At 40.0% G+C, this 22524-nt stretch overlaps 1 protein-coding gene across 1 annotated transcript in view; it reads left to right on the forward strand.

Annotated features, from left to right (window-relative positions):
• CSMD3 (CUB and Sushi multiple domains 3) overlaps window positions 1-22524 on the forward strand; it is a 721079-nt gene that overhangs the window by 686076 nt on the left and 12479 nt on the right. The window contains exons 64-67 of the mRNA XM_054816701.1: window positions 8670-8781; window positions 10159-10338; window positions 18271-18336; window positions 21112-21270. Of these exons, the coding sequence (XP_054672676.1) occupies window positions 8670-8781; window positions 10159-10338; window positions 18271-18336; window positions 21112-21270 (517 nt within the window). The remainder of the gene's footprint in view (window positions 1-8669; window positions 8782-10158; window positions 10339-18270; window positions 18337-21111; window positions 21271-22524) is intronic.

Raw genomic sequence — 22524 nt, forward strand, 5'->3', positions numbered from 1 at the left:
GATTTTCTGAATCACATAAAACACTGACGTGAGTGAGAAGTTTTCCATGGTGTACAAATGCAAAAATGTGCCCTATAATTTGCTAGGAATCTGGTAAGGCAGCTGCAAACTAAGAATCTAAACTATCCTGCTACGTCTGTGTTTGGTATCAGGGCTAAAAGCTCCAGACATGTGAAGGGGACTAGGCAGAAGAGTAAGCTAGCAGCTCCCCGGTTATATGTGGTGCCTGTCTGCTAGCAGGAGTTAAATAAAAATTGCAGATTACCAGAAATGCATGAAAGGGCTGATTGAAATTTGAACAGATTTACAACATGAAATTAATTTTTAAAAGCAAGGGTTGTAGCTAAAGACTGTTCAAAGTTTCGTGGCCAAAAATTTCTTTGGTTAGTCATTCTGGTGGCCTTCATGCAGTACTCCTCCTGCACAGTGATTGTTTTAGCAATCTCTGGGTTTTCAGATTTGCTAGATCACATTCATGTGTGAGTGGTAATATAATTGTCTCAGTTTTCTCCAGGGAATGGAGTGCTGCTTCGTGCCAAGACAGAATATGCAGGGGCAGTACTTGGGCTAACTTCCTTTGGCTATAATACAATATTATGCTAGAGGGCAACTCTTTATTCAGCTGTGTAAGAAATGAATCATTGCAATGACCATTTTCTACAATTTTACTGTCACGATTTCTCTGACATATTAATGAGCCTTCTATCACTGAAGAAGCTAATGCAGACTTTCCATTTGTGGTGTAGTTGTTGTAGTTGTGACTGAAAGCATCCCTCACAGCTAGCATGGAACTGTCAAAATACCAGACAAAATGCCAGCTGATAAATAATTTCTAAAAGAAGTGTAGCTGCTGGCAGAATTTACAACCTTGATCCCACAGTTGTAAGGTTAGTGCCTAGCAGATTTAAACTGTAAGAGCTATAGTCTCCTTACCTAGCCAGCAATTTGTCCTCACACTCATGCAGTGAATTTGGGTTTACATAGTAACTACATGTCTGCCTGCAACTTCTGGTTACTCTAAAGACGATTGCTTAGTTAATACAGAACAGGGTAGGAGTATCATTCGTACAGATGAAGCTGTGTTTAGCTCTTTATTGGGTTGAAACAACAGTGATGATGATTGGTTCTAGACAAGTTATTGTCTGTAGAGCCTGGAAAGAAATATTACATTACCTATATTAAATAATGTTGACTCATTTAAATCACAAACATATTATAAATGAATTTATATTGTGCTATAATTAACTTCTTTTATGAATGGGATAATAATGACTTTTGCTTCCATCCATAGCAGAAAGGTAAAGAATAATTCTAAATTATACCGAAATACTGAAGATGAGATGGCTTTGATTTTCTTTTGTTTGATAGATCCATTCTCTACCTTTTTAAACAATAGACCAAAAGGTCTTATTACGCAAAATTAAGCAAAATGTTTTGCAGTTGGCTAACGTAACAAGGAGTTGTTACTGTTGAATATATGAGATGGTTTTCTGACTCAAACCCAAGGTAGGTTTGGTTGGGGGTTTGTTTGTTTGTTTTCTCATTTAGGACTTTGGTAGTGGTTTTTGTTTGGTTTTTTGGGGTTTAGTTTTTTGTTTTGGTTGGGTTTTTTTTTTACACCTCAACTACTTCACATTTAAACTAATATTAATAAGGTCACTTAAGTGACTTAATTGTTAAGTTTTAAATTTATGTCTGTGTCTCATAAAAAAAAAAAGCTGTAGCATGAAGCAGAATTCAAGTCTTCATATGTGGAGTCCAGTTTTAAGTGCTTTTCAACAAATGACAATACCTCCTCTTTTACCTGACTATATTACAGACTTTCACTTGCTTTTCACAATTCTAATGTCAAGTTGTGAACTTCCACAGCACTGGGGGTTTTTTTGTTCTTGTTGTTTCTCCCACTCTTGATTATCTGTTTTCCTGTGTCAATGATTGCATTGAAAGTTCAGGCATATACAACAAAATTCCAGGCTTGACTGAAAGGCGTATCAAAACCTGACCTCCTGGAACCTACACTAACAAAAGCACAAATATCACCACCTCACATTTGAATGGTGTTTCAGCTGTTAAATAGGAGCTTTGGAACAGAAAGGTAACAGAATTTTGCATGGATTTTATTGTTCAGTATTGAATTCAGCAGGCAGAAGCAGATCAGGTTCTTGCGTATTCAAGTAAGATCAAAATATCAGTTTAGTGCTACTTGGATATCAGGCATGGCATGTAAAAGAGTAGTATCACCTGCCTTAACTGTTATGAATATGTGCTTCTAGGATGTTTACCTTTCATCTGAGTATTTTTGATTTGACAGATCTACCTTAACAGTGTGCTACAATGAAGACAAAATATCTTTAGAACTTAGTGAATACTGACTTTATCTGTAATCTGGAAAATAAATTGCTCCTTGGAAAGAAACTGTGGTTTTGAAATATTTCTTCAGATATATTGCTAGTAACATAGAAAATTGCTTATAGCACTTTCACCATAAGCTGTTGTAGCACAAGATACTACTGAATTGAAGAAACAGTTTAGAACTGCTTAGATCAATCAGTCATATATATAAGATTTATTACTTCTCATACTTTTCCAACATATGTTTTTGTAGAAATTCAGCTACTTTCCCCTACATTAAAGCCTGAAGGGACCCAAAGGGCAGTCTGACTTTAGAAAGGAAAATAGCCCCATAATAGTAGTGGTAGCCCTGTGTTAGCTCTTGGGTTCTGTTTTATGAAATGCCACATGAAGCTTGATCTGCAGATGTGGAGCAACCTTGCAAATAATCTCCTTCTGTGAATGTAATGCTTATAAAAGCTTTAGTGTTAACTGAATTGTAGGATGAAATTCCAAGAGAAGTGCTGTACTACCACAGTATAGCTGTCTCCATTAGCACAGTCAGCATCATCACTCCGTCGATGAAAATGTAATTTAAGCCTTACAGACCTCAAATATTTTTCCTGGTTCCTCTGCTTCTCAGGATCCTGAGGTCTGTGGCTTCAACCTGCTGTCAGTGAGGGATGTTAGTGTCAGAATCTGGAGTGCTTCACTGGCAAGAATGTGATTTTGACTTTTTTTTCCTTCCTTTTTTTTTCTTTTTTTTTCATTCGTGATTCACCTGGGATTATTCATAATGTTTCTAACACACTTTTACACCATGCATACTGCAGCTCCACATTATATTTCAATCTACTCTATAAAGCACATTTCACCTATGTTAGATACTTGTTCTTTTTTACCCCTGAAACCCGATTCTGTCTAGGTCTGCATTTCTTTAAGTGACTGTGGGTGAGTTGTCCACAGCAATGGGGTCTCCAGTGCCAAGCCTGTGTCACATCCATCCCTTATCATACTCACACCTGTAGTCTTCTTCACAGTATCCTGTGTCTCCATTTCTCAAGGTCTTTGCTATCATTCAAGTGCCAGGCGTGTATTTCTCTTTACTGCATCACGTTAGTGGTAACTAGTTCATTCTGCACATAATAGCATCTTGTTACTACTGTGGATATAAAGCTGTGGTTGTACCATACAAAGATAAAGGAAGGCATGAAAACTAGTCATAGCCACCTGATCACAAGAAAATTTAATGTTACAGCTAAACCAAGTTTAAGAAAACTCCAAAACTCCAGCAGCTCAAGACACTTTCAGACAAAGAAAGCCAGGCAAACCTCTGTCCAGAGGTCTTGAAAACTCAATAGCCTGTTACTAGTAGTGGCAATATTGTATTCCTGGGCTACCAAACTACAGATACAGCAAAGACTTAATGACTTACGTTGTCATTCACTTAAAATATGATGCCAAAAGTTAGCAAAGAGAACTAACTGACATTCCCTTACCCTCTCAATCCTTTGGCATGAATTTCTGGGGATGGAGAAGGTTGTTAGAGTTTCTTCATATTCTTTGGTAAACTGCAGTCTGAGAAAAAATTGAATGTAAAGTAACACGTAAAAGTTAGAAATATCTATTCTTACAAGGAATATAAGAAATAATAAGGATAATACTTTATTATTATTTTTTATAATTATTATACATTATTATATCATTTTAGTAAAAAAATGTATATAGAGTACTTTCCTATTCTTTATAAATGGATGCAAGTTGATATTTATGCATTTTCTTCACAGATTGCTATTTCTCCTGTTAGGGAGTAGCAAATATATGATCTTTGATTCTTAGAAAAAGGAAAAATTGGTGATGTTGATTTTGGGCATATCCAAACCATAACTGACACTATGGAGAGACCAGCTATGGAACAGAGATGATCAAGAAGTATACAAGGAAATCTTTTTTTAATTTTTTTTTTCAGGATTGGATGCAACCATTGTTGCACATAGAGCAGTTCTTCCCTAAAAAACAGAGAATACAGTGAGCAAAGATATTTCAGCTGTTTCCCCAGCTGTCTCCATTAGTGCTTCTATTCAAGCTGTATAACAAAATATTTGAACAAATCAGAACGTCTCAAGACTGGGAATTTTTTAAGACCATGGAAGGCTGTATTGTAGCGCCACCTGGTGCCTCTAGCACAACAATATTACAAAATAGAAGTCCCAAAAACTAGTTTTTAAATTACTTTTTTTTTTTTTTTTTTTTTTACGACCAGGGAGCCTCATTCTTGTATTTATTTATTCATTATCTTGAATAGCATGGCAGCACTTCTAAAACTGTCTTCTCACTTGAGCAACTGTTGTATTTTTGATGCTACTTTTGGGGCTTATGTATATCAAGGTTGTGTTTCCCTAACAAGGATAATACAGGTGACATCCTTTTTTTTTTTTTTTTTTTTTTTTTTTTAGGAAATAAGGAAAACAGTTTCACTAATAGCTACTGTTTTGGATAGAAAAGTTGGTATTGCAGCAATGGTTTGGTTTGTTTGTTTGCTGTGGAGTTTTTTTTAAATTGTGGAACGTTAGCAACTCAACCTTTACACTTACCTGGCAACTTCAGCAATTTCCTTATCTCACTGATATATTTCCAGTACTAAAGAACTGGTTTGATGTTTAGGCAACCAAGCCTCAGTGAAGCCATAAGGTATGAAGAGGTGAAGATGGGCAGATGTGGAAAAAATGTCTATTAATTTCTTGGTTCTGCTCTTCAGGTGAACAGTTTTCCTTCAATATATCTGTCCAGCAGAACACTCAGTTTATAAAGAACTAATCCAAAGTCATGAATAGGCAGCTAAAGAAGAGAGAGAAGTTACAGAAAATTGAAAAAACACACCTCCTTCCTTTTTTCACTGTTATCCATTGAGTCCTGTAGGTCTAAAGACTTTATGGACATGATTTTCCAGCCCTTTCAACTCACAAAGTATGAACTTTCTGTTCAGGCCATTCTTGATGAGAAGAACTACAATATACTGAATTTTAATGAATATACTGAATTCTTTTTTTTTTTAATCTATTGACTTTTTGTTCATTTAAAGAGATTCTATACAATGACAAGTTTATTTTAGATAATATCCTACTAAAAAGAACATGAAAATTTCAAGATTGAAGTTATCTGATTAATTTGGTATTGCCCATATTTAAGTGGTGTTGAGCTAATATATGAAAGATAATCACATCGTGAGAACTGTCAAACTCTGAAAAATTGTGGTGGGTTGACCCTGGCTGGAGGCCAGGTGCCCACCAGAGCCGCTCTCTCACTCCCCTCACAGGGAGTAAAAGCATAACGAAACGCTTGGATCGAGATAAGGACAGGGAGAGATCACTCACTAATTATTGTCATGAGCAAAACAGACCAAACTTAGAGAGGGAATTCATCTAATTTATTACTAGGCAAAACAGAGTAGAGGAATGAGAAAATACAATCAAATCTTAAAACACCTCCCCCCCACCCCTCCCATCTTCCCGGGCTCAACTTCACTCCCGGTTTCAACCTTCCCCCCCCTCAGCGGCACAGGGGGAAGGGGAATGGGGGTTACGGTCAGTTCAGCACACGTTGTCTCTGCTGCTTCTTCATCCTCAGGGGGAGGACTCCTCTCATCATTCCCCTGCTCCAGCATGGAGTCCCTCTCATGGGGTGCAGACCTTCAGGAGCAAACTGCTCCAGCGTGGGGTCCCCCGCGGGGTCACAAGTCCTGCCAGCAAACCTGCCCTGGTGTGGGCTCCCCTCTGCACGGGTCCACCGGTCCGGCCAGGAACTTGCTCCAGCGTGGGCTTCCCACGGGCCGCAGCCTCCTTCAGGTGCCTCCACCTGCTCCGGCGTGGGGTCCTCCACGGGCTGCAGGTGGCATCGCTACACCCCCTCATCCTTTCTCCATGGGCTGCAGGGGGACAGCCTGCTTCACCATGGCCTTCACCACGGGCTGCAGGGGGATCTCCGCTCCAGCGCCTGGAGCACCTCCTCCCCCTCCATCTGCACTGACCTTGGTGTCTGCAGAGTTTCTTACATCTTCTCACTCCTCTCTCCGGTTGCAAAAGCTCTCTCCAACTGGTTTTTTTTTTCCTTCTTAAATATGTTATCACAGAGGCGCCGATTGGCTTGGCCTTGGCCAGTGGCGGGTCCGTCTTAGAGCCAGCTGGCATTGGCTCTGTCAGACACAGGGGGAGCTTCTAGCAGCTTCTCACAGAAGCCACCCCTGTAGCCCCCCCTGCTACCAAAACCTTGCCACGCAAACCCAACGCAAAAATATTAATTGAAAATAAGTGAGGTGGTGTAACTAAGCAGTTAAAACCATACAGTAGCTACTTCTGGAGTTGCTGTTGACTATTGCAGTTTGAATCTCTAAAACTTAGTTACAGTTTAGAATTAGATAGCTGAGTATAAGTAGCCAATTAACTTCTTTACCTCAGTGTCTTCCATCATGTCCAGCTACTCCACATAACAAAACAATTATATTTTTTTCTTAAATATTTTATATTCAGGAAGATCACAGAGTCAACTTTGAAATAATAAAGTGGAAATAAAATTAAATTCCTATTCAGATGTGTATTAAGAAACTACATTTAACTGTTAAGCTGAAGTTTGGTTTTGGTTGGATTTTTTTTTTGGTGTAAGCAAGGGTAAAAGGGTCCTGGTTTTCTAGTCAAAGTATTGTCTTCCTTGATAGCTAAAGATTAAATAGGGCACGTGTTCCTGTGAATGGAGATTGCTTCAGCAGAGGCAAATTACTGAAATGAACAAATCTTTCATAAGACTAGTATTTATTGTAAAGTAATATATTGGTGGTGGTTGTTTTAACTAAGCTCTTTACCATACAAAAAGTACTATTTCTATTTGATGCAACTTCTACAACTTTTAGTGTTTTCCCACTTTGTGCTTAAACATAAAAGTGATTTAGTGTTTTTTCTTCAATATCTTTTAAAAGTAATTACATAGTCCAGTGAGCACAGTAAAGAGGGAAAAAAAAAAGGGAGATGAATTTTAAATCACATATTGTGTTGATGAGCTACTATCCATAGTTCATGGGTTATTATTAAATTTTATTCTGATGAGAAGCTTGAGCTGAAATGGAACAGTACTATAAAGTTTCAAATAACTACTGGTAGCAGTGAAATGCTGTTTCTGAGGATTAAACAATTGTGAAAAAGTCCACATTTTACCTTTGAGCATCAATTTGAACCAAGTGTTATACATTTAAACAAAATGTATATTTATATAAATAAAATATAAATATATATTTATAATAATTAAAAAAAAACCCAAAACCAGAACCATAAATTTACTGTCACATACAGTACAAAGTTCTCAATTTCTTGTTTAAACATGAGTTGATAAATACGTTAATACAGGTCACTGCAGAAGAGTAGATATGGTCTATGCACCTTAATATTTGAGTTAACCACTCACAGCATGTAATAAACTACTCTCTGAATGATATACTGGTAATCTAATTTCCCTGCTTTTGATGGAAACTGAGAATTATTTGCATTTTCATCAATGTCACCATGACTGGACATGCTGAACAAGTTATTCCATGTTATGTTTATGCAGAAACTGTTATTGACTAAAGAATTCTATTTTCCTTTTCAGGTAACATACACCCATAATAAGAATAATAATTAAAAACTAGTCTCAGATGAATTGCTATTGGAAATTGTAATATGCTTGTGTTCCAGTTTCTATTATCTACGTGGAATAAAGAACGATCTTTTTTATCTCTTGTCATCAAAAAGCAAAATTAAAATCTTGGAGGAACATAGTTTCTGAAGCATGAGACTATGTTGTTGACCAGGTCTTGCATGTTCTAATGAAATATTTCTCATTATAATGTGTGAATTCATCCAGCATTCCACAAAGGGAGTCTAGTTCAGCAAAGGTCCAGCAGGTTCTATTACCCATTTCAGCTCTGCAGCTTCCCTGGTTTGCTGCAAGATTGCCTAACTGGCTCCTCCTGGGTCTAGAGCTAGGAAGCCCAGTGAGCTTAGTTTCCAAATTCACAGTGCCTCAACTGTTCCAGGCCCAAGGCAACAGAGAGACCACAGAAGACAAGGTTTCAATTCTCTTTCATGGAGGACTTCATTTGGGGGGGGAGTGATTTTAATGACAATTAAGCAAATTTTTATTTCATATCAAAATAATCTGTGAAATTAATTTACTTTCTGCAGAAAGAGCATCACAAATTATCGAACCTGTGTTATGTGAAGGAGTTTGCTATCAAATTTGGAAAAAAAAACCAAACCCAACAACTGATACATCCTTATAACAAAATTAATGTGTTTTCTACTTTTCAACAGGTGGGAAATGTTGTTCAGTTTCAGTGCAAAAAAGGTCACCTTCTTCATGGCTCAACAACACGAACTTGCCTTCCTGATCTTACATGGAGTGGAATCCAGCCTGAATGTATACGTAAGTTAAAAAGAAAAAAAAAAGATAGATCAAAAATCCTTTAATCTAGGCTATTTAGTTACAGTTACATTGTTACGAAGTTAATTTATATAGTTTTATTAACTTAAAGTTAATACAAATTTGCATTACTAGTTTACAGCTGCTAAAAATTTTATTTTGTGAGTGAATTTTTCTACAATAGCCTATAGAATTAAAAAAACCCACAAGACAAAACAAACAAAAAAACCCCCACAACCCACAAAATAATGAGAATAACAGAAAGCTCTTCATCTAGAGAGATGCTGAAATTGCTAAGTTTCTATCTAAGAGGGTGCAACCCTTCCAATGAAGAGAGTGAAAGAGTTGGGAGGAGGTGGTGAGAACAGGACGTGCAGGAAAGCCCTGGACAACCCTACCTTGTACTGGAGCAGATAATTACAATCAGTTCTGGTAAAGAGTTTGAGCTGTTTCCCAACTAAGGAGTCAGGGTATTTTAAGAAGGGGGGAAAAAGGGCTTGTAATTGGAAATTTTTGAATCTGAAATGGAGAAAATCTTACTTGGGTACAGGAAGTAGTATTTAATTTCTTAGATCTTTTATACTTTGGTAAGTAGTGCTAATTTACTGAAGGTATAACATCATGGTTATTTTTTCTAGTTTTTCTACTAGCCAGCTGTATTTTTCTGGAAATCGTCTCACTTTATAATGTCTGACCTTATAGAATCACTTCAGTGTATGGGGTGCATGACCACAGAAGAAAACAGCATTAGGGTTTCAGTTAGTGCCAGCATTCCCCCTAAGCAAACAGTAAATCAGTAGCTCAGTCTGTTGAAAGGTGAGCTCTGCTCTTGGAGGTATGCTGTTTTTGAGATAACACAAGACTCTCAGATTCTGGTGGTTGTTAAAGATATAAGATACTTTGCATGAGATTGGGAACAGTAATTAATTTTTCTGCCTGGTATTTAAAACTTGCCTTACCTACAATTTCTCCTTGACCTTTCGTAGTGTTTTCCAAATGACCCATTTATTTACTGTTATTTGATGCTACAGAGATATCATAAATCATGTAAGTCACAAGTCACGATTGCTTTTAAGTGTGGTAAGATGTGCACTGTTTGTGTTTGCCGATGCAGACAATGAATTTGGGTCGTAAAGTGCAGTTAAGTTGGTTCTTGGTGATTTGAAATTGAAAGGCCCATTTTCAAGAGTTTATTCAGAGGCTCAGGACAGTAACTTATAGACTATGTAGTAATTTTTCACGTGAATTAAAAATATATTAATATGTTACATTTATTGATGCTTTTTTCTTCAGTAGTTAATTGTCAGAATGGGTATAGATTGTTTTTTCAGATATATTTTCAACATTTTGACTGAAGGATATTTTATCTTTTCTTTGTAGCTCATAGCTGTAAACAACCAGAAACACCAACTCATGCTAATGTTGCAGGAATGGATCTTCCCTCACTTGGTTATACATTGATTTACACTTGTCAGCCAGGTTTCTTCCTGGCAGGAGGATCAGAGCATAGAGCCTGTAGGTCTGATGGCACATGGACTGGGAAAGTTCCAGTTTGTGAAGGTAAGCTCTTCTGTTTTCCACTGCATCTCTCTATCATATTTCAGTGATTTTCTTTACTTGCTGTCTGATAACATATGGCAGAATGACAAGGAGAACTAGGAGGGAGAATATCTAAGAGGATAACTCTAATCCTTTGTTGTTTGTGTTTAATGGGACGTGTGCTTTCATGTACTTGTCTTTCATTTGCATGCTCAGAGATGTCAATTCCAGATATAATTCTGGAGACCAAATACTTGAGAAACACCTGCTTTTAGACTTCTGACTGAGTCAGGTGCAGACTACATTCTCATAAGCTCAGTGGAGTAAGAATCTTGGTTTTGCACATATATACTAAACTTAGATCAGGATAATTTTATTTGCAGAGATTGTGTCAGCTGCAAGACAGCTATGACAGTAGCAATACTACTATGATATAGTTACCATAATGGAAACATGGTAGGATGACTCACACAACTGGAGTGCTGCAATGGATGGCTAAATAGTCTTCAGAAAGGATAGGCAAGGAAGGAGAGGCAGTGAGCCCTGTATGTTAGGGGGTGTTCTGACTGTCTAGAGCTTGGCAACGGTGATGATAGGGTTGAGTGTTTATGGGTAAGAATCAAAGGGAAGGCCAACAAGGAAGATATTGTGGTAGGAATCTGCTATAGACCAACCAACCAGGATGAAGAGGCAGATGAAATATTCTATAAGCAGCTGGGAGAAGTCTCACAATTGCTAGGCCATGTTCTCATGGGGGACTTCAACTTACCAGATGTCTGCTGGAAATACAATACAGCAGAGATGAAAATAGTTTAGGAGGTTCTTGGAGTTTGTGGAATCATAGAATCATAGACCAGTCTGGGTTGGAAGGGTCCTTAAAGATCATCTAGTGCCAACCACTCTGCCATGGGCAGGGACACCCTCCACTAGAACACGTGGCTCAAAGCCCCATCCAACCTGGCCTTAAACACTTCCAGAAATGGGGCATCCACAGCTTCTCTGGGCAACCTGTTCCAGTGCCGCACCACCCTCACAGTGAAGAATTTCTTCCTAATATCTAATCTACATCTACCCTTCTTCATTTTAAGCCCATTACCCCTCGTCCTATCATTACATGCCCTTGTAAACAGTCCCTCTCCAGCTTTCTCATAGGTCCCCTTCAAGTACTGGAAGGCTGCTATTAGGTCTCCCTGGAGTCTTCTCTTCTGTAGGCTGAACAACCCCAACTCTGTCAGCCTGTCTTCACAGGGGAGGTGCTCCAGCCCTCTGATCATCTTTTTGGCCCTCCTGTAGACTTGCTCCAACAGGTCCATGTCTTTCTTGTACTGCGGACCTCGGAGCTGAACACAGTACTCCAGGTGGGAAGATAACTTCCTGACACAGATGGTGAGTGACCCAACTATGGAATGCACCCCACTGACCCTGTTTCTTGTGAACAGAGAAGGACTTGTGGGTGATGTGATGGTTGGAGGCCATCTTAGGCACAGTGTTCACAAAATAGGAGTTTTTGATTCTCAGACATGCAAGGAGGAGGGTCAGCAGAACTGCTACTTTGGATGTCTGGAGGGCAGACTTTGGCCTATTTAGGAGCCTGGTGGACAAAGTCCCTTGGGAGGCAGTCCTGAAGGGCAAAGAAGTCCAGGAAGACTGGACATTCTTCAAGAAGGAAATCTGTCATGTTTTAACGCAGCTGGCAGCTAAAACAACCACACAACTGTTCATTCATTCTCCCCCTGGTGGGATGGGGAGAGAATCAGAAAAAAAACCAAAAACCTGTGGGTTGAGATAAAGACAGTTTAATAAGACAGAAAATAAAGGCTATTACTATTATATAGAAAAAAGAAGTGATGCACAGCACAATTGCTCACTAACAGAAGCCAATACTCAGCTAGTTCTTGAGCCAAACTGCCTCCCAGCCAATCCCCCAGTTATATATGGAGCATGATGTCATATGGTATGGAATAACTTCTTGGCCAGTTTGGGTCAGCTGTCCCGGCTGTGTCCCTGTTATGGTTTAGGCCCAGCCGGCAGCTGGGTGCTGTGCGGCCGCTCACTCACCCCTCCCCCAGCGGGATGGGAAGGAGAAGTATAACAAAAGGCTTGGGTCGAGATAAGGACAGGGAGAGATCACTCACTAATTACCGTCACAAGCAAAACAGATGAAACGTAGAGAGGAGATTCATCAGATTTATTACCAAGCAAAACAGAGTAGAGCAATGAGAAAATAAAATCAAATCTTAAAACACCTCCCCCCACCCCTCCCATCTTCCGGGGCTCAACTTCACTCCCGGCTTCAACCTCCTCCCCCCTCAGCGGCACAGGGGGGTGGGGAATGGGGGCTGCGGTCAGTTCAGCACACATTGTCTCTGCCGCTTCTTTGTCCTCAGGGGGAGGACTCCTCTCAACATTCCCCTGCTCCAACATGGAGTCTCTCCCACGGGCTACAGTCCTTCACGAACTGCTCCAGCGTGGTCTCTCCCACAGGGTGCAGACCTTCAGGAGCAAACTGCTCCAGTGTGGGGTCCCCCACGGGGTCACAAGTCCTGCCAGCAAACCTGCCCTGGCGTGGGCTCCCCTCTTCACGGGTCCACCGGTCCTGCCAGGAACTTGCTCCAGCGTGGGCTTCCCACGGGCCACAGCCTCCTTCAGGTGCCTCCACCTGCTCTGGCGTGGGGTCCTCCACGGGCTGCAGGTGGAATCTCTACACCCCCTCATCCTTCCTCCATGGGCTGCAGGGGGACAGCCTGCTTCACCATGGCCTTCACCATGGGCTGCAGGGGGATCTCTGCTCCGGCGCCTGGAGCACCTCCTCCCCCTCCATCTGCACTGACCTTGGTGTCTGCAGAGTTTCTTACATCTTCTCACTCCTCTCTCTGGCTGCAAAAGCTCTCTCTAACTGTTTTGTTTTCCTTCTTAAATATGTTATCACAGAGGCGCCGATTGGCTTGGCCTTGGCCAGGGGCGGGTCCATCTTGGAGCCGGCTGGCATTGGCTCTATCAGACACAGGGGAAGCTTCTAGCAACTTCTCACAGAAGCCACCCCTGTAACCCACCCCCGCAACCCACCCCCGCTACCAAAACCTTGCCACGCAAACCCAACACAGTCCCCTCCCAGCTTCTTGGGTGCCACCTGCCTTCTTGTTGGCAGGCCAGTATGAGAAGCTGAAAAGTCCTTGACTGCTTGGCAACAACTTAAAACATCAGCGTGTTATCAACATTATTTTCATACCAAATCCAAAACACAGCACTATACCAGCTAGTAGAAAAAAAATTAACTCTATCCCTGCCAAAACCAGGGCAAAATCTTAAAGGCACAAGAGCTGGCCATCTGCATGTTCCAAAAGATGAGCTGGTGGGGAAGAAGACCAGCCTAGCTGAACAGAGAGCTTTGGCTGGAACTCAGGAGAAAAAGGAGAGTTTATGATCTTTGGGAGAAGGGGCAGACAATTCAGGAGGACTACTAGGATGTCATGAAGTTATGCCAGGAGAAAATTAGAAGAGCCAAAGCCCAGCTAGAACTTGATCTGGCTAGTGCTGTGAAAGACAATTAAAAATGTTTCCATAAATACATTAAGAACAAAAAGAGAGCTGAGGAGACATTCTGTCCTCTGTTGGATGCAGGAGGAAACATAATGACAAAGGATGAGGAAAAGGCTGAGGTACTTAATGCAGTACCTTACTAGCAGTAAGACCAATTGTTCTCTGGTTACCCAGTCCTCTGAACTGGAAGACAGGGAAGGAGAGCAGAATGAAGCCCCCATAATCCAAGGCGAAATGCTTAGTGACCTGCTATACCACTTAGATACACACAAGCCTATGGGGCCGGATGGGATCCATCTAAGGGTATTGAGGGAGCTGATGGAAGCGCTCACCAAGCCACTTTCCATCATTTATCAGCAGTCCTGGCTAACCAGGGAGATCCCAGTAGACTGGAGGTTAGAAAATGTGATGCCCACCTACAAGAAGGGCTGGAAGGAGGATCTGGGGAACTACAGGCCTGTCAGTCTGACCTCAGTGCCAGGGAAGGGTATGGAGCAGATCATCCTGAGTGCCATCATCTGTCATGTACAGGACAACCAGGTGATCGGGCCCAGTCAGCATGGGTTTATGCAAAGCGCGTTCTGTTTGACTAACCTGATCTCCTTCTATGACAAGGTGACCCACTTAGTGGATGAGGGAAAGGCTATGGATGTTGTCTACCTGGAATTTAGGAAAGCCTTTGACACTGTTTCCCACAGCATTCTCCTGGAGAAACTGGCTGCTCATGGCTTGATGGCATACTCTTTGCTGGGTAAAAAACTGGCTGGATGGCCAGACCCAAAGAGTTGTCATGAATAGAGCTAAATCCAGTTGGCAGATGGTCACAAGTGGTGTTCTCCAGGGCTGGGCACTGGGGCCAGTTCTCTTTAATATCTTTATCAATGATCTGGACAAGGGGATTGAGTGTACCCTCAGTAAGTTTGCAGGCAACACCAAGTTGTGTGGGAGTGTTGATCTGCTTGAGGGTAGGAAGGCTCTACAGAGGGGTCTGGACAGGCTGGATTGATTGGCTGAGGCCAACTGTATGAGGTTCAATAAGGCTCAGTGCTGGGTCCTGCACTTGGATCACAACAATTCCATGCAACGCTTCAGGCTTGGAGATGAGTGGCTGGAAAGCTGCCTGGTGGAAAAGGACCTAGGGGTATTAGTCAACAGCCAGCTGAATATGAGCCAGCAATGCGCCCAGGTGGCCAAGAAGGCCAACAGCATCCTGGCTTGTATCAGAAATGGTGTGGCCAGCAGCACTAGGGAAGTGATTGTCCCTCTGTACTCAGCACTGGCGAGGCTGCACCTCAAGTGCTGTGTTCAGTTTTGGGCCCCTCACTACAAGAAAGATACCGAGGTGCTGGAGCATGTCCAAAGAAGGGCAACAAAGCTGGTGAAGAGTAAAGAGCAAGCCCTATGTGAAGTGGCTGAGGGAACTGGGGAAAAGTGGCAGAGCCTGGAGAAAAGGAGGCTGATGGGAGACCTTAGCACTCTCTACATCTACCTGAAAGGAGGTTGTAGAGAGGTGGATCTTGGTCTCTTCTCCCAAGTAACAAAATGTTCTCAAATTGCACCAGAGGAGATTGATTTGATATTATGAAAAAATTTCTTTACCAAAAGAGTTATCAATCATTAGAACAGGCTGCCCAGGGAAATGGTTGAGCCATCATCCCTGGAAGGATTTAAAAGATGTGTAGATGTGCTTAGGGACATGGTTTAGTGGTGGACTTGGCAGTGTTAGGTTAATGGTTGGACTTGATGATCTTAAAGGTCTTTTCCAAACTAAATGATTCCATGATTCTATCCTAATATTGTAGAAGGGTGCCTAAAGTCCTAGCAGATGTCTGAACCACTGCATGGAATTAATCTTTATGGTTTAATATTATTTTATATTTCTATGTAAGCAACAATATACTACTTGCAAATGAAATGTATCTACTTTGTCCTTGATGTTCCAACCTTTTATTTTGTTTCTAATTTTTACTACATACTACGTCATGGCAGGGCACGAGAAACCTCATGGCAGTATCATGGTGACAATCATGGTGTTTTTTCATGTGAGATAAGAAAGAACCTCAATATAGCAACTCTTTGAAATTCTATTTCCTGAATAATTAAAGGACCTTTCAGATTACTGATAGCTAATGTTTCAGATGTGTTTATCCCCAGCGCTCTTACAGAGGCATTCGAAGGCTACATAGCCAGTCACTGCTACTTGGAAGGGAAATAAGAAATTAATATTTTGTATTACTAAAAAACAGGTGTCCTGGCATTATGTGCTAGGCAAATGCTGGGGGAAAATGGAGCAGAGCTTTGGGAGAGTGTTAGAAAGGAAGCTGCCAGGAAGCTTATGACTTGTTCAGTACTCAGGAAGTATTATGTCAGGCCAAATGTGATTCATGGGCTTTATTTTGATCCAAGCGTTTTCTACTGATGATATTGAAACAAGTAGTATTAGCTGTCCTATCTGAGAGTAAGCAACCTTTAGGAGAATTTTTTTAAAAAAGTATTAAGTGGTAACTATAAATGTGTCTACCTTGTCATATAACTTAGTTTCCAAGTCCTAAGAAAATACTACAGAAATGCAAAATTTTTAGGATCAGAGGTCTTGATTCTTGCTTTTCAGCAGTAGAGAAAGCTAAATATGAGCAACATATTGTGAAGTATTAACTCTAATTAGATGAAGTCAAATATCTCAAGTATTTTCATTTTTACCTGTTACAAAGGGGTGAAACATCTCTCTCCTATGGAAGGGAGATGACCACTAGGTCAGCTTGTTCACCTGTGATTGTGAACTTCACAAAAATAACTTGGAAATGGATAAAAAGGAATAAAGCATTTGGACTTGAGAGTTCTAAAAGGATCTTTAGGGGTATTAAACCAGAAATTGTTCCTTTAAATACAATACTGCAATCTTGACAGTCCTACTCAGCAAATATCTGTACCTAGAAACTTAAACTCCATAGTTAACTTGTTTTAGTTTTGGGTTTGTTTTAAATTTGTATTTAAATTTTATTTTGTGTTTAATATTTCAATTCTGAACTTGACTAGAAATGTATCCACCTTGACAAGGCTGATTAACTCAGCAACTTTTTATACTAAAGCGCTTTGTAAACCATGATCCAGATATTTCTAACCTGACCTTAGCGTAGTCAAAAAGCATATGCTGTTCAAGCATACCCTCCAGGTCAACCATGTTCAGTGAAGTTCAGTAAGTTTCCTTCAACACAGAGAAGAAATAGAGATTAATCGATCAGTAGTAACAGGCCATGAGAACTTTAGGTTGAATTCCAACCCCTGCCCTTGGTTCTTACCAGTTTTAATCTATACACCAAGAGCAAGCCTTCTGTAATAAGCTAAAAGTTATTGCCAAGAAAAATACTTTCAGTGCTTCTTGCTAAAATTTCCTTTTTATGCAGAAAAATACTCCATTCATGGAGAAGGAAGTTGCTTTTCTTGTCTATTTTTTAAGAGTATCGATCAGAGAGAAAAGGCTTGGGTTCTAAGCCAAGATCCAAAATACAAAATATTAAAATAACCATTGGAACAAGGAATGGAGCCTAGTGCTGCATGAGAGTATTCTACATGAGGAGACAGAATTATGTGTTTTCTTTATAGCCCAGTGAATCCAAATTAGTTTCTGCAAAATAAAATAGATTCAGCTGCAGGAAATGACAATGTCCCATTGCATTTAGTTCATCATCTTCAGTAATCGGAGAGTTCCTGCTCTAAGCAGAGAAGAAATGAAATTCTCCAATTTCCAGTGCTCAAATCACCTGAGCAGTTGGAGATACTGTGGGCAGCCTCATTTCTTTCTTTCTTTCTGTTGCTATTCTTTAAAGAAACAGTGACTTCCTCCTCCATTGTTAGAGATTAAACATACATCTTTAGGTTTTCAGTCTTGAACACAAGATGTCTCACTCAGTACTGTTGAAGATAATTAAGTCCTGGAGAGCCATGTGATTTAAAACACTCTTGTTATGTATCTCTTCGCTGTTTGGTGTTACATTGCTTCCAGTCAAAGCACTGTTCAGAGTGCTATTTTGTGTGGATCCCAATTTAAATGACATAACTTGCCTTAGACGACATATTAGAAGATATCTCTTATATTAGGTGCAGAGTGCCAGACTGTGAATTCTCAAATGTGGATTCTGAAGTGAACGCCTACACTCTTTGGGTGTTGCAAATGACTTGGTAGCATCCAGGTGACTGACTTAGGAGAAAATGTGGCAACAGAAGAAATCAGTGGGCATGTGCCCTTCTGATACTATGGCTTGATACTGACTGAAATCTCATTCATATTTGAGTTTGAAACATCATTTTATATCCTTTATAACAAATAAATTCCATTATGGAAATTATCTTCCTAGTTTCAGAGTAACATATTTGATACTGATTTGTCTTTTTCTTATTTATTCTATTTAACAGCTGGTTCCAAAATATTAGTGAAGGACCCCAGACCAGCTTTGGGAACACCAAGTCCCAAACTAAGTGGTAAGTACTTTGATGTGTATATATATATAGTTTTAAACAATTTATGTAGAAAAGACAACAAGAATCAATTTAGTGAGTCTGTGCTGAATGGCTTAGAATGAATAAAGGGTATTAGATTATGCATCACATGAACAGAACAAAACCATAATTAATTAAATTTTTCCCCAATATTTAGGTCTGTCTAGACTATATGGTATTATTTATATCCATATACTATTTGTAACTGTTATGTGATGAGAGTTTTATTGGTTTCACTGAAATCACTGTGTTTTATGTAAAATCCTATGCAATTTCCCCATTCAGAAACTATATTACTCACCCAGAAATAAAGACATGTTTTTTTAATAGTCTTGCACTTCTTTTACTTATTGCTAATTTAAATTACTTTACCTAAATATTTCAGTATTACCCTTCAACTTAGCCTTCAAAAAAAGCTTATTTTAGCCTAGAGAAGATAGGCTCTTCAAGTTTGACTGAAGTCAACTCCAATTTTAACTGATTTGTTAAAGTGGGATCGAGTGCACCCTCAGCAAGTTTGCCGACGACACCAAGCTGCGTGGTGTGGTCGACATGCTGGAGGGAAGGGATGCTATCCAGAGGGACCTTGACAGGCTGGAGAGGTGGGCCCGTGCGAACCGCATGAAGTTCAACAAGGCCAAGTGCAAGGTCCTGCACATGGGTCTGCGCAATCCCAAGCACAACTATAGGCTGGGCAAGGAATGGATTGAAAGCAGCCCTGAGGAGAAGGACTTGGGAGTATTGATTGATGAGAAGCTCAACATAAGCTGTCAGTGTGCACTTGCAGCCCAGAAAGCCAACCATGTCCTGGGCTGCATCAAAAGAGGTGTGACCAGCAGGTCAAGGGAGGTGATCCTGCCCCTCTACTCCACTCTTGTGAGACCCCACCTGGAGGACTGCATCCAGCTCTGGGGGCCCCAGTACAAGAAACACATGGAGCTGTTGGAGAGAGTCCAGAGGAGGGCCACGAAGTTGATCAGAGGGCTGGAGCACCTCTCCTATGAGGACAGGCTGAGAGAGTTGGGATCGTTCAGCCTGGAGAAAAGGCGGCTCCGGGGAGATCTAATTGCGGCCTTCCAGTACCTGAAGTGGGCCTACAGGAAAGATGGAGAGGGACTGTTTATGGGGGAGTGTAGTGACAGGAGAAGGGGGGAATGGGTTCAAGCTGGAGGAGGGTCGATTTAGATTAGATGTTAGGAAGAAATTCTTTCCTGTGAGGGTGGTGAGGCACTGGACCAGGTTGCCCAGAGAGGTTGTGGATGCTCCCTCCCTGAAAGTGTTCAAGGCCAGGTTGGATGAGGCTTTGGGCAACGTGGTCTAGTGGAGGGTGTCCCTGCCCGTAGCAGGGGTGTTGGAACTAGATGATCTTTGAGGTCCCTTCCAACCCTAGCCATTGTATGATTCTATGATCTTCGGATGTCCTGACTAGGTCCAAGAGTAACCTTTCTCTGTTTAACAGGTTGTACACTACTTCAAATCTATGTTTGTCAATGATGGAGTCATATTATCAGTTTTTTCATTCAGAAACTTTTTGTACAATCCCAATTAAGCGCAAATAAAGTACATAAAGATCAGTTTTCCTGAAAGTAGTGAAATAAATTTCAGGCAGATCACAGATCAGCAGCGTCAGACTGTTGGCACCATCACCATCAACTAGGAAAGCTCTTTTACCCTCCATGGGGAAGGCAGCCTATCTCTGTGACCCATAAAATAAATGATGAAGGAAGATTGTCAGGTATTCCAGTGTGGCCCAGTATTGAATACTGGGATATCCCAAGAGAGAAAGGGGCAAGTATTCTTCTGTGTTTATCTGACATGGGATCCCAACGCGCACACAAACTCAGAGCTCTAAGTTCAGTGTGAGTGACTCCAACTAATGTGAAAGTGCTGATTTTAAATGGTGATTATTTGTTATATGGCTAAGTTTGAGGTATTTCCTTTGGAAAGTGCAGTAAACCCATCCTGAGTCACCTTCAATTTAATTGTTTAACTGGTATCTCATGTTAAGATTTTAAAGATTTGCGTGTATCTGTTTTTACTGGATAGCTAATGTTATTTTTCTTTAACCATACTGTTGCTGGAATAGCATTACTTAAATTAATCATTTTACAGCAAGATAATGATAGATATTAAATGTAAAAGTTTAAATCTAGCATATTTATTCTCCCTGTAGCCTATGATCTCTTTTAAATTTTAAATTAGGGGATTTTTTTTTTCTCCTGGTGAAGCTCATAATGTTTTTAATCATTTGAAGACAAAACATCTTATATAAATTTTTCATTAGAAAAAGTGACTAGGTAATAAAGATACTTATAAACTTTCAGTGTCATTTAAATATGCTTATGAATATTTTGATATCTAAATCAATATTAATTTCTGCAAAATTTAATCCTAGCTGTATGTTCCTGCCTGTCTGTGCTGGCATAAAAAAGATTCTGCAATGAGAGAAATCTGGTCTTTTGATTACAGCTGTTAAATTAGATTTTGTGAAGTTGGTTTGATTTTAGGAGATGTCCATATTTGAGGAAAGGAGCAAATAAAGGTACAGTTGTGGTTGTGTTCTTCAGTACAAATAGATTTCTTTCATAAATGTTCATGCCAGGTTTCTATGCTTTATGTGTGAAGATTATGCTTAATAGACATAAAAATAGAGAAGGTAGAGAAAATGCTAGTATTTATCACATATTTTGTTGGATGCTTGACTTCTAAGTACTAAATATTGCAAAATGTATTGAAACATGTTTGATGTCTGTATAGTTCCTGATGATGTATTTGCCCAAAATTATATATGGAAAGGCTCTTACAATTACAAAAGCAAGAAACAGCCCATGACTTTGACAGTCACCAGTTTCAATGCAACTTCAGGAAGAGTAAATGCAACACTTACAAACAGCAATATGGAACTGCTGCTATCAGGTATGGGATAAGAAAAACTCATTTCCATTTAATTTTTTTCTGCCTTATATACATTGGTTCCCTGTAACTTTATGCATAACACTTAAACTTTTAACATCTTCTGGAAACTTGCTTAGCTTATCAAAGAAAATTTCATTCTAGTTCAGTTCCTTTTCAAGGGTATGGGTTTTTCCAGCTTTTCCTTCTATCCCCCTTTTTAATTTCCCAGGTTTTTATTATATTTGGAGTTAATAGTAAATGAAGAGTGAAAGAATCATCCTAATTCTCATGCTTCTTTCTTAAATATTATAAATAAACTTAAATTACTGTTTCTGAGATTTTCTTAATCATACAATTTCCCTATGATAGCCTATTAATGACTAAAAAGCAATATGATGAGATTGGTATGTGTTGACCTAGCAAGGCAGAGATAATTAATGAACATGGAGACCAAGGAGAGATGACACTTGTTAGACTAGCTGATATAGTTGAAAAAAAGTAGCTACACTTCATGCTATGGTTTCAGAAGCAGCCCTTGGTTGCAATCTTGGTTTATGATATTCCATAGTCCCTGCCACACACAGCACTGTTGCCGTGGTTAGGCTGGCAAAATATGCACAGATCTGTAGCTGTGAACCATCAACAGTAACTACAGATATGGCTTGACTAGCAAGCAAACAAAAAAATATTGTTTGGGTTTACAGTTTTTGTTTGTCTTTCAAACTCTGAGTCCCTTGATCGAGACATCTCAGCCATGCAGACAATGGGCCTGTCACACCACAGGAGTTGCAGGCTGTAGCACAGGGGTGTGAATAAGCATAAAAGAAACACTTGAAATCAATATTATCACTCAGTTTCTGGAAACTTCACACTCTGTCTACAACATTTTTTGCAAGGACTGAAGAAGCCTAAAAATTGCAGTTATATATAGGCTGATTTTAATCTTTTTAAGGACCCCTTTCTAAACTGAAGTACTTTAACATCACTCTTTATCCAGAGGCGTTAGCGAGGACATAAGTGACAGAACATTAACCTGTTGGAAAAAAAAGAGGGAGGACAGTTCAGCCCATATGTTTCTGAGAGGGGTGTTCTACAGGAAGAATGTAATGGACCAAAGAATCCATGTCTCTGTTGGGCTCTTAGTTTCTAGTATCTAGCAGAGCAGTGAATTTTTGTCACTAGGTTTGTCTGTTGAAGGTATTTTGTAGGTGTCCTTTGAAGAATAACACTTGAGAGGCCGTAGATGAACTGTTTCATAAAACATTTTCTGACTGG

This window comes from Grus americana, chromosome 2 (genome assembly GCF_028858705.1).
Source record: "Grus americana isolate bGruAme1 chromosome 2, bGruAme1.mat, whole genome shotgun sequence".
NCBI classification, from domain to species: domain Eukaryota; kingdom Metazoa; phylum Chordata; class Aves; order Gruiformes; family Gruidae; genus Grus; species Grus americana.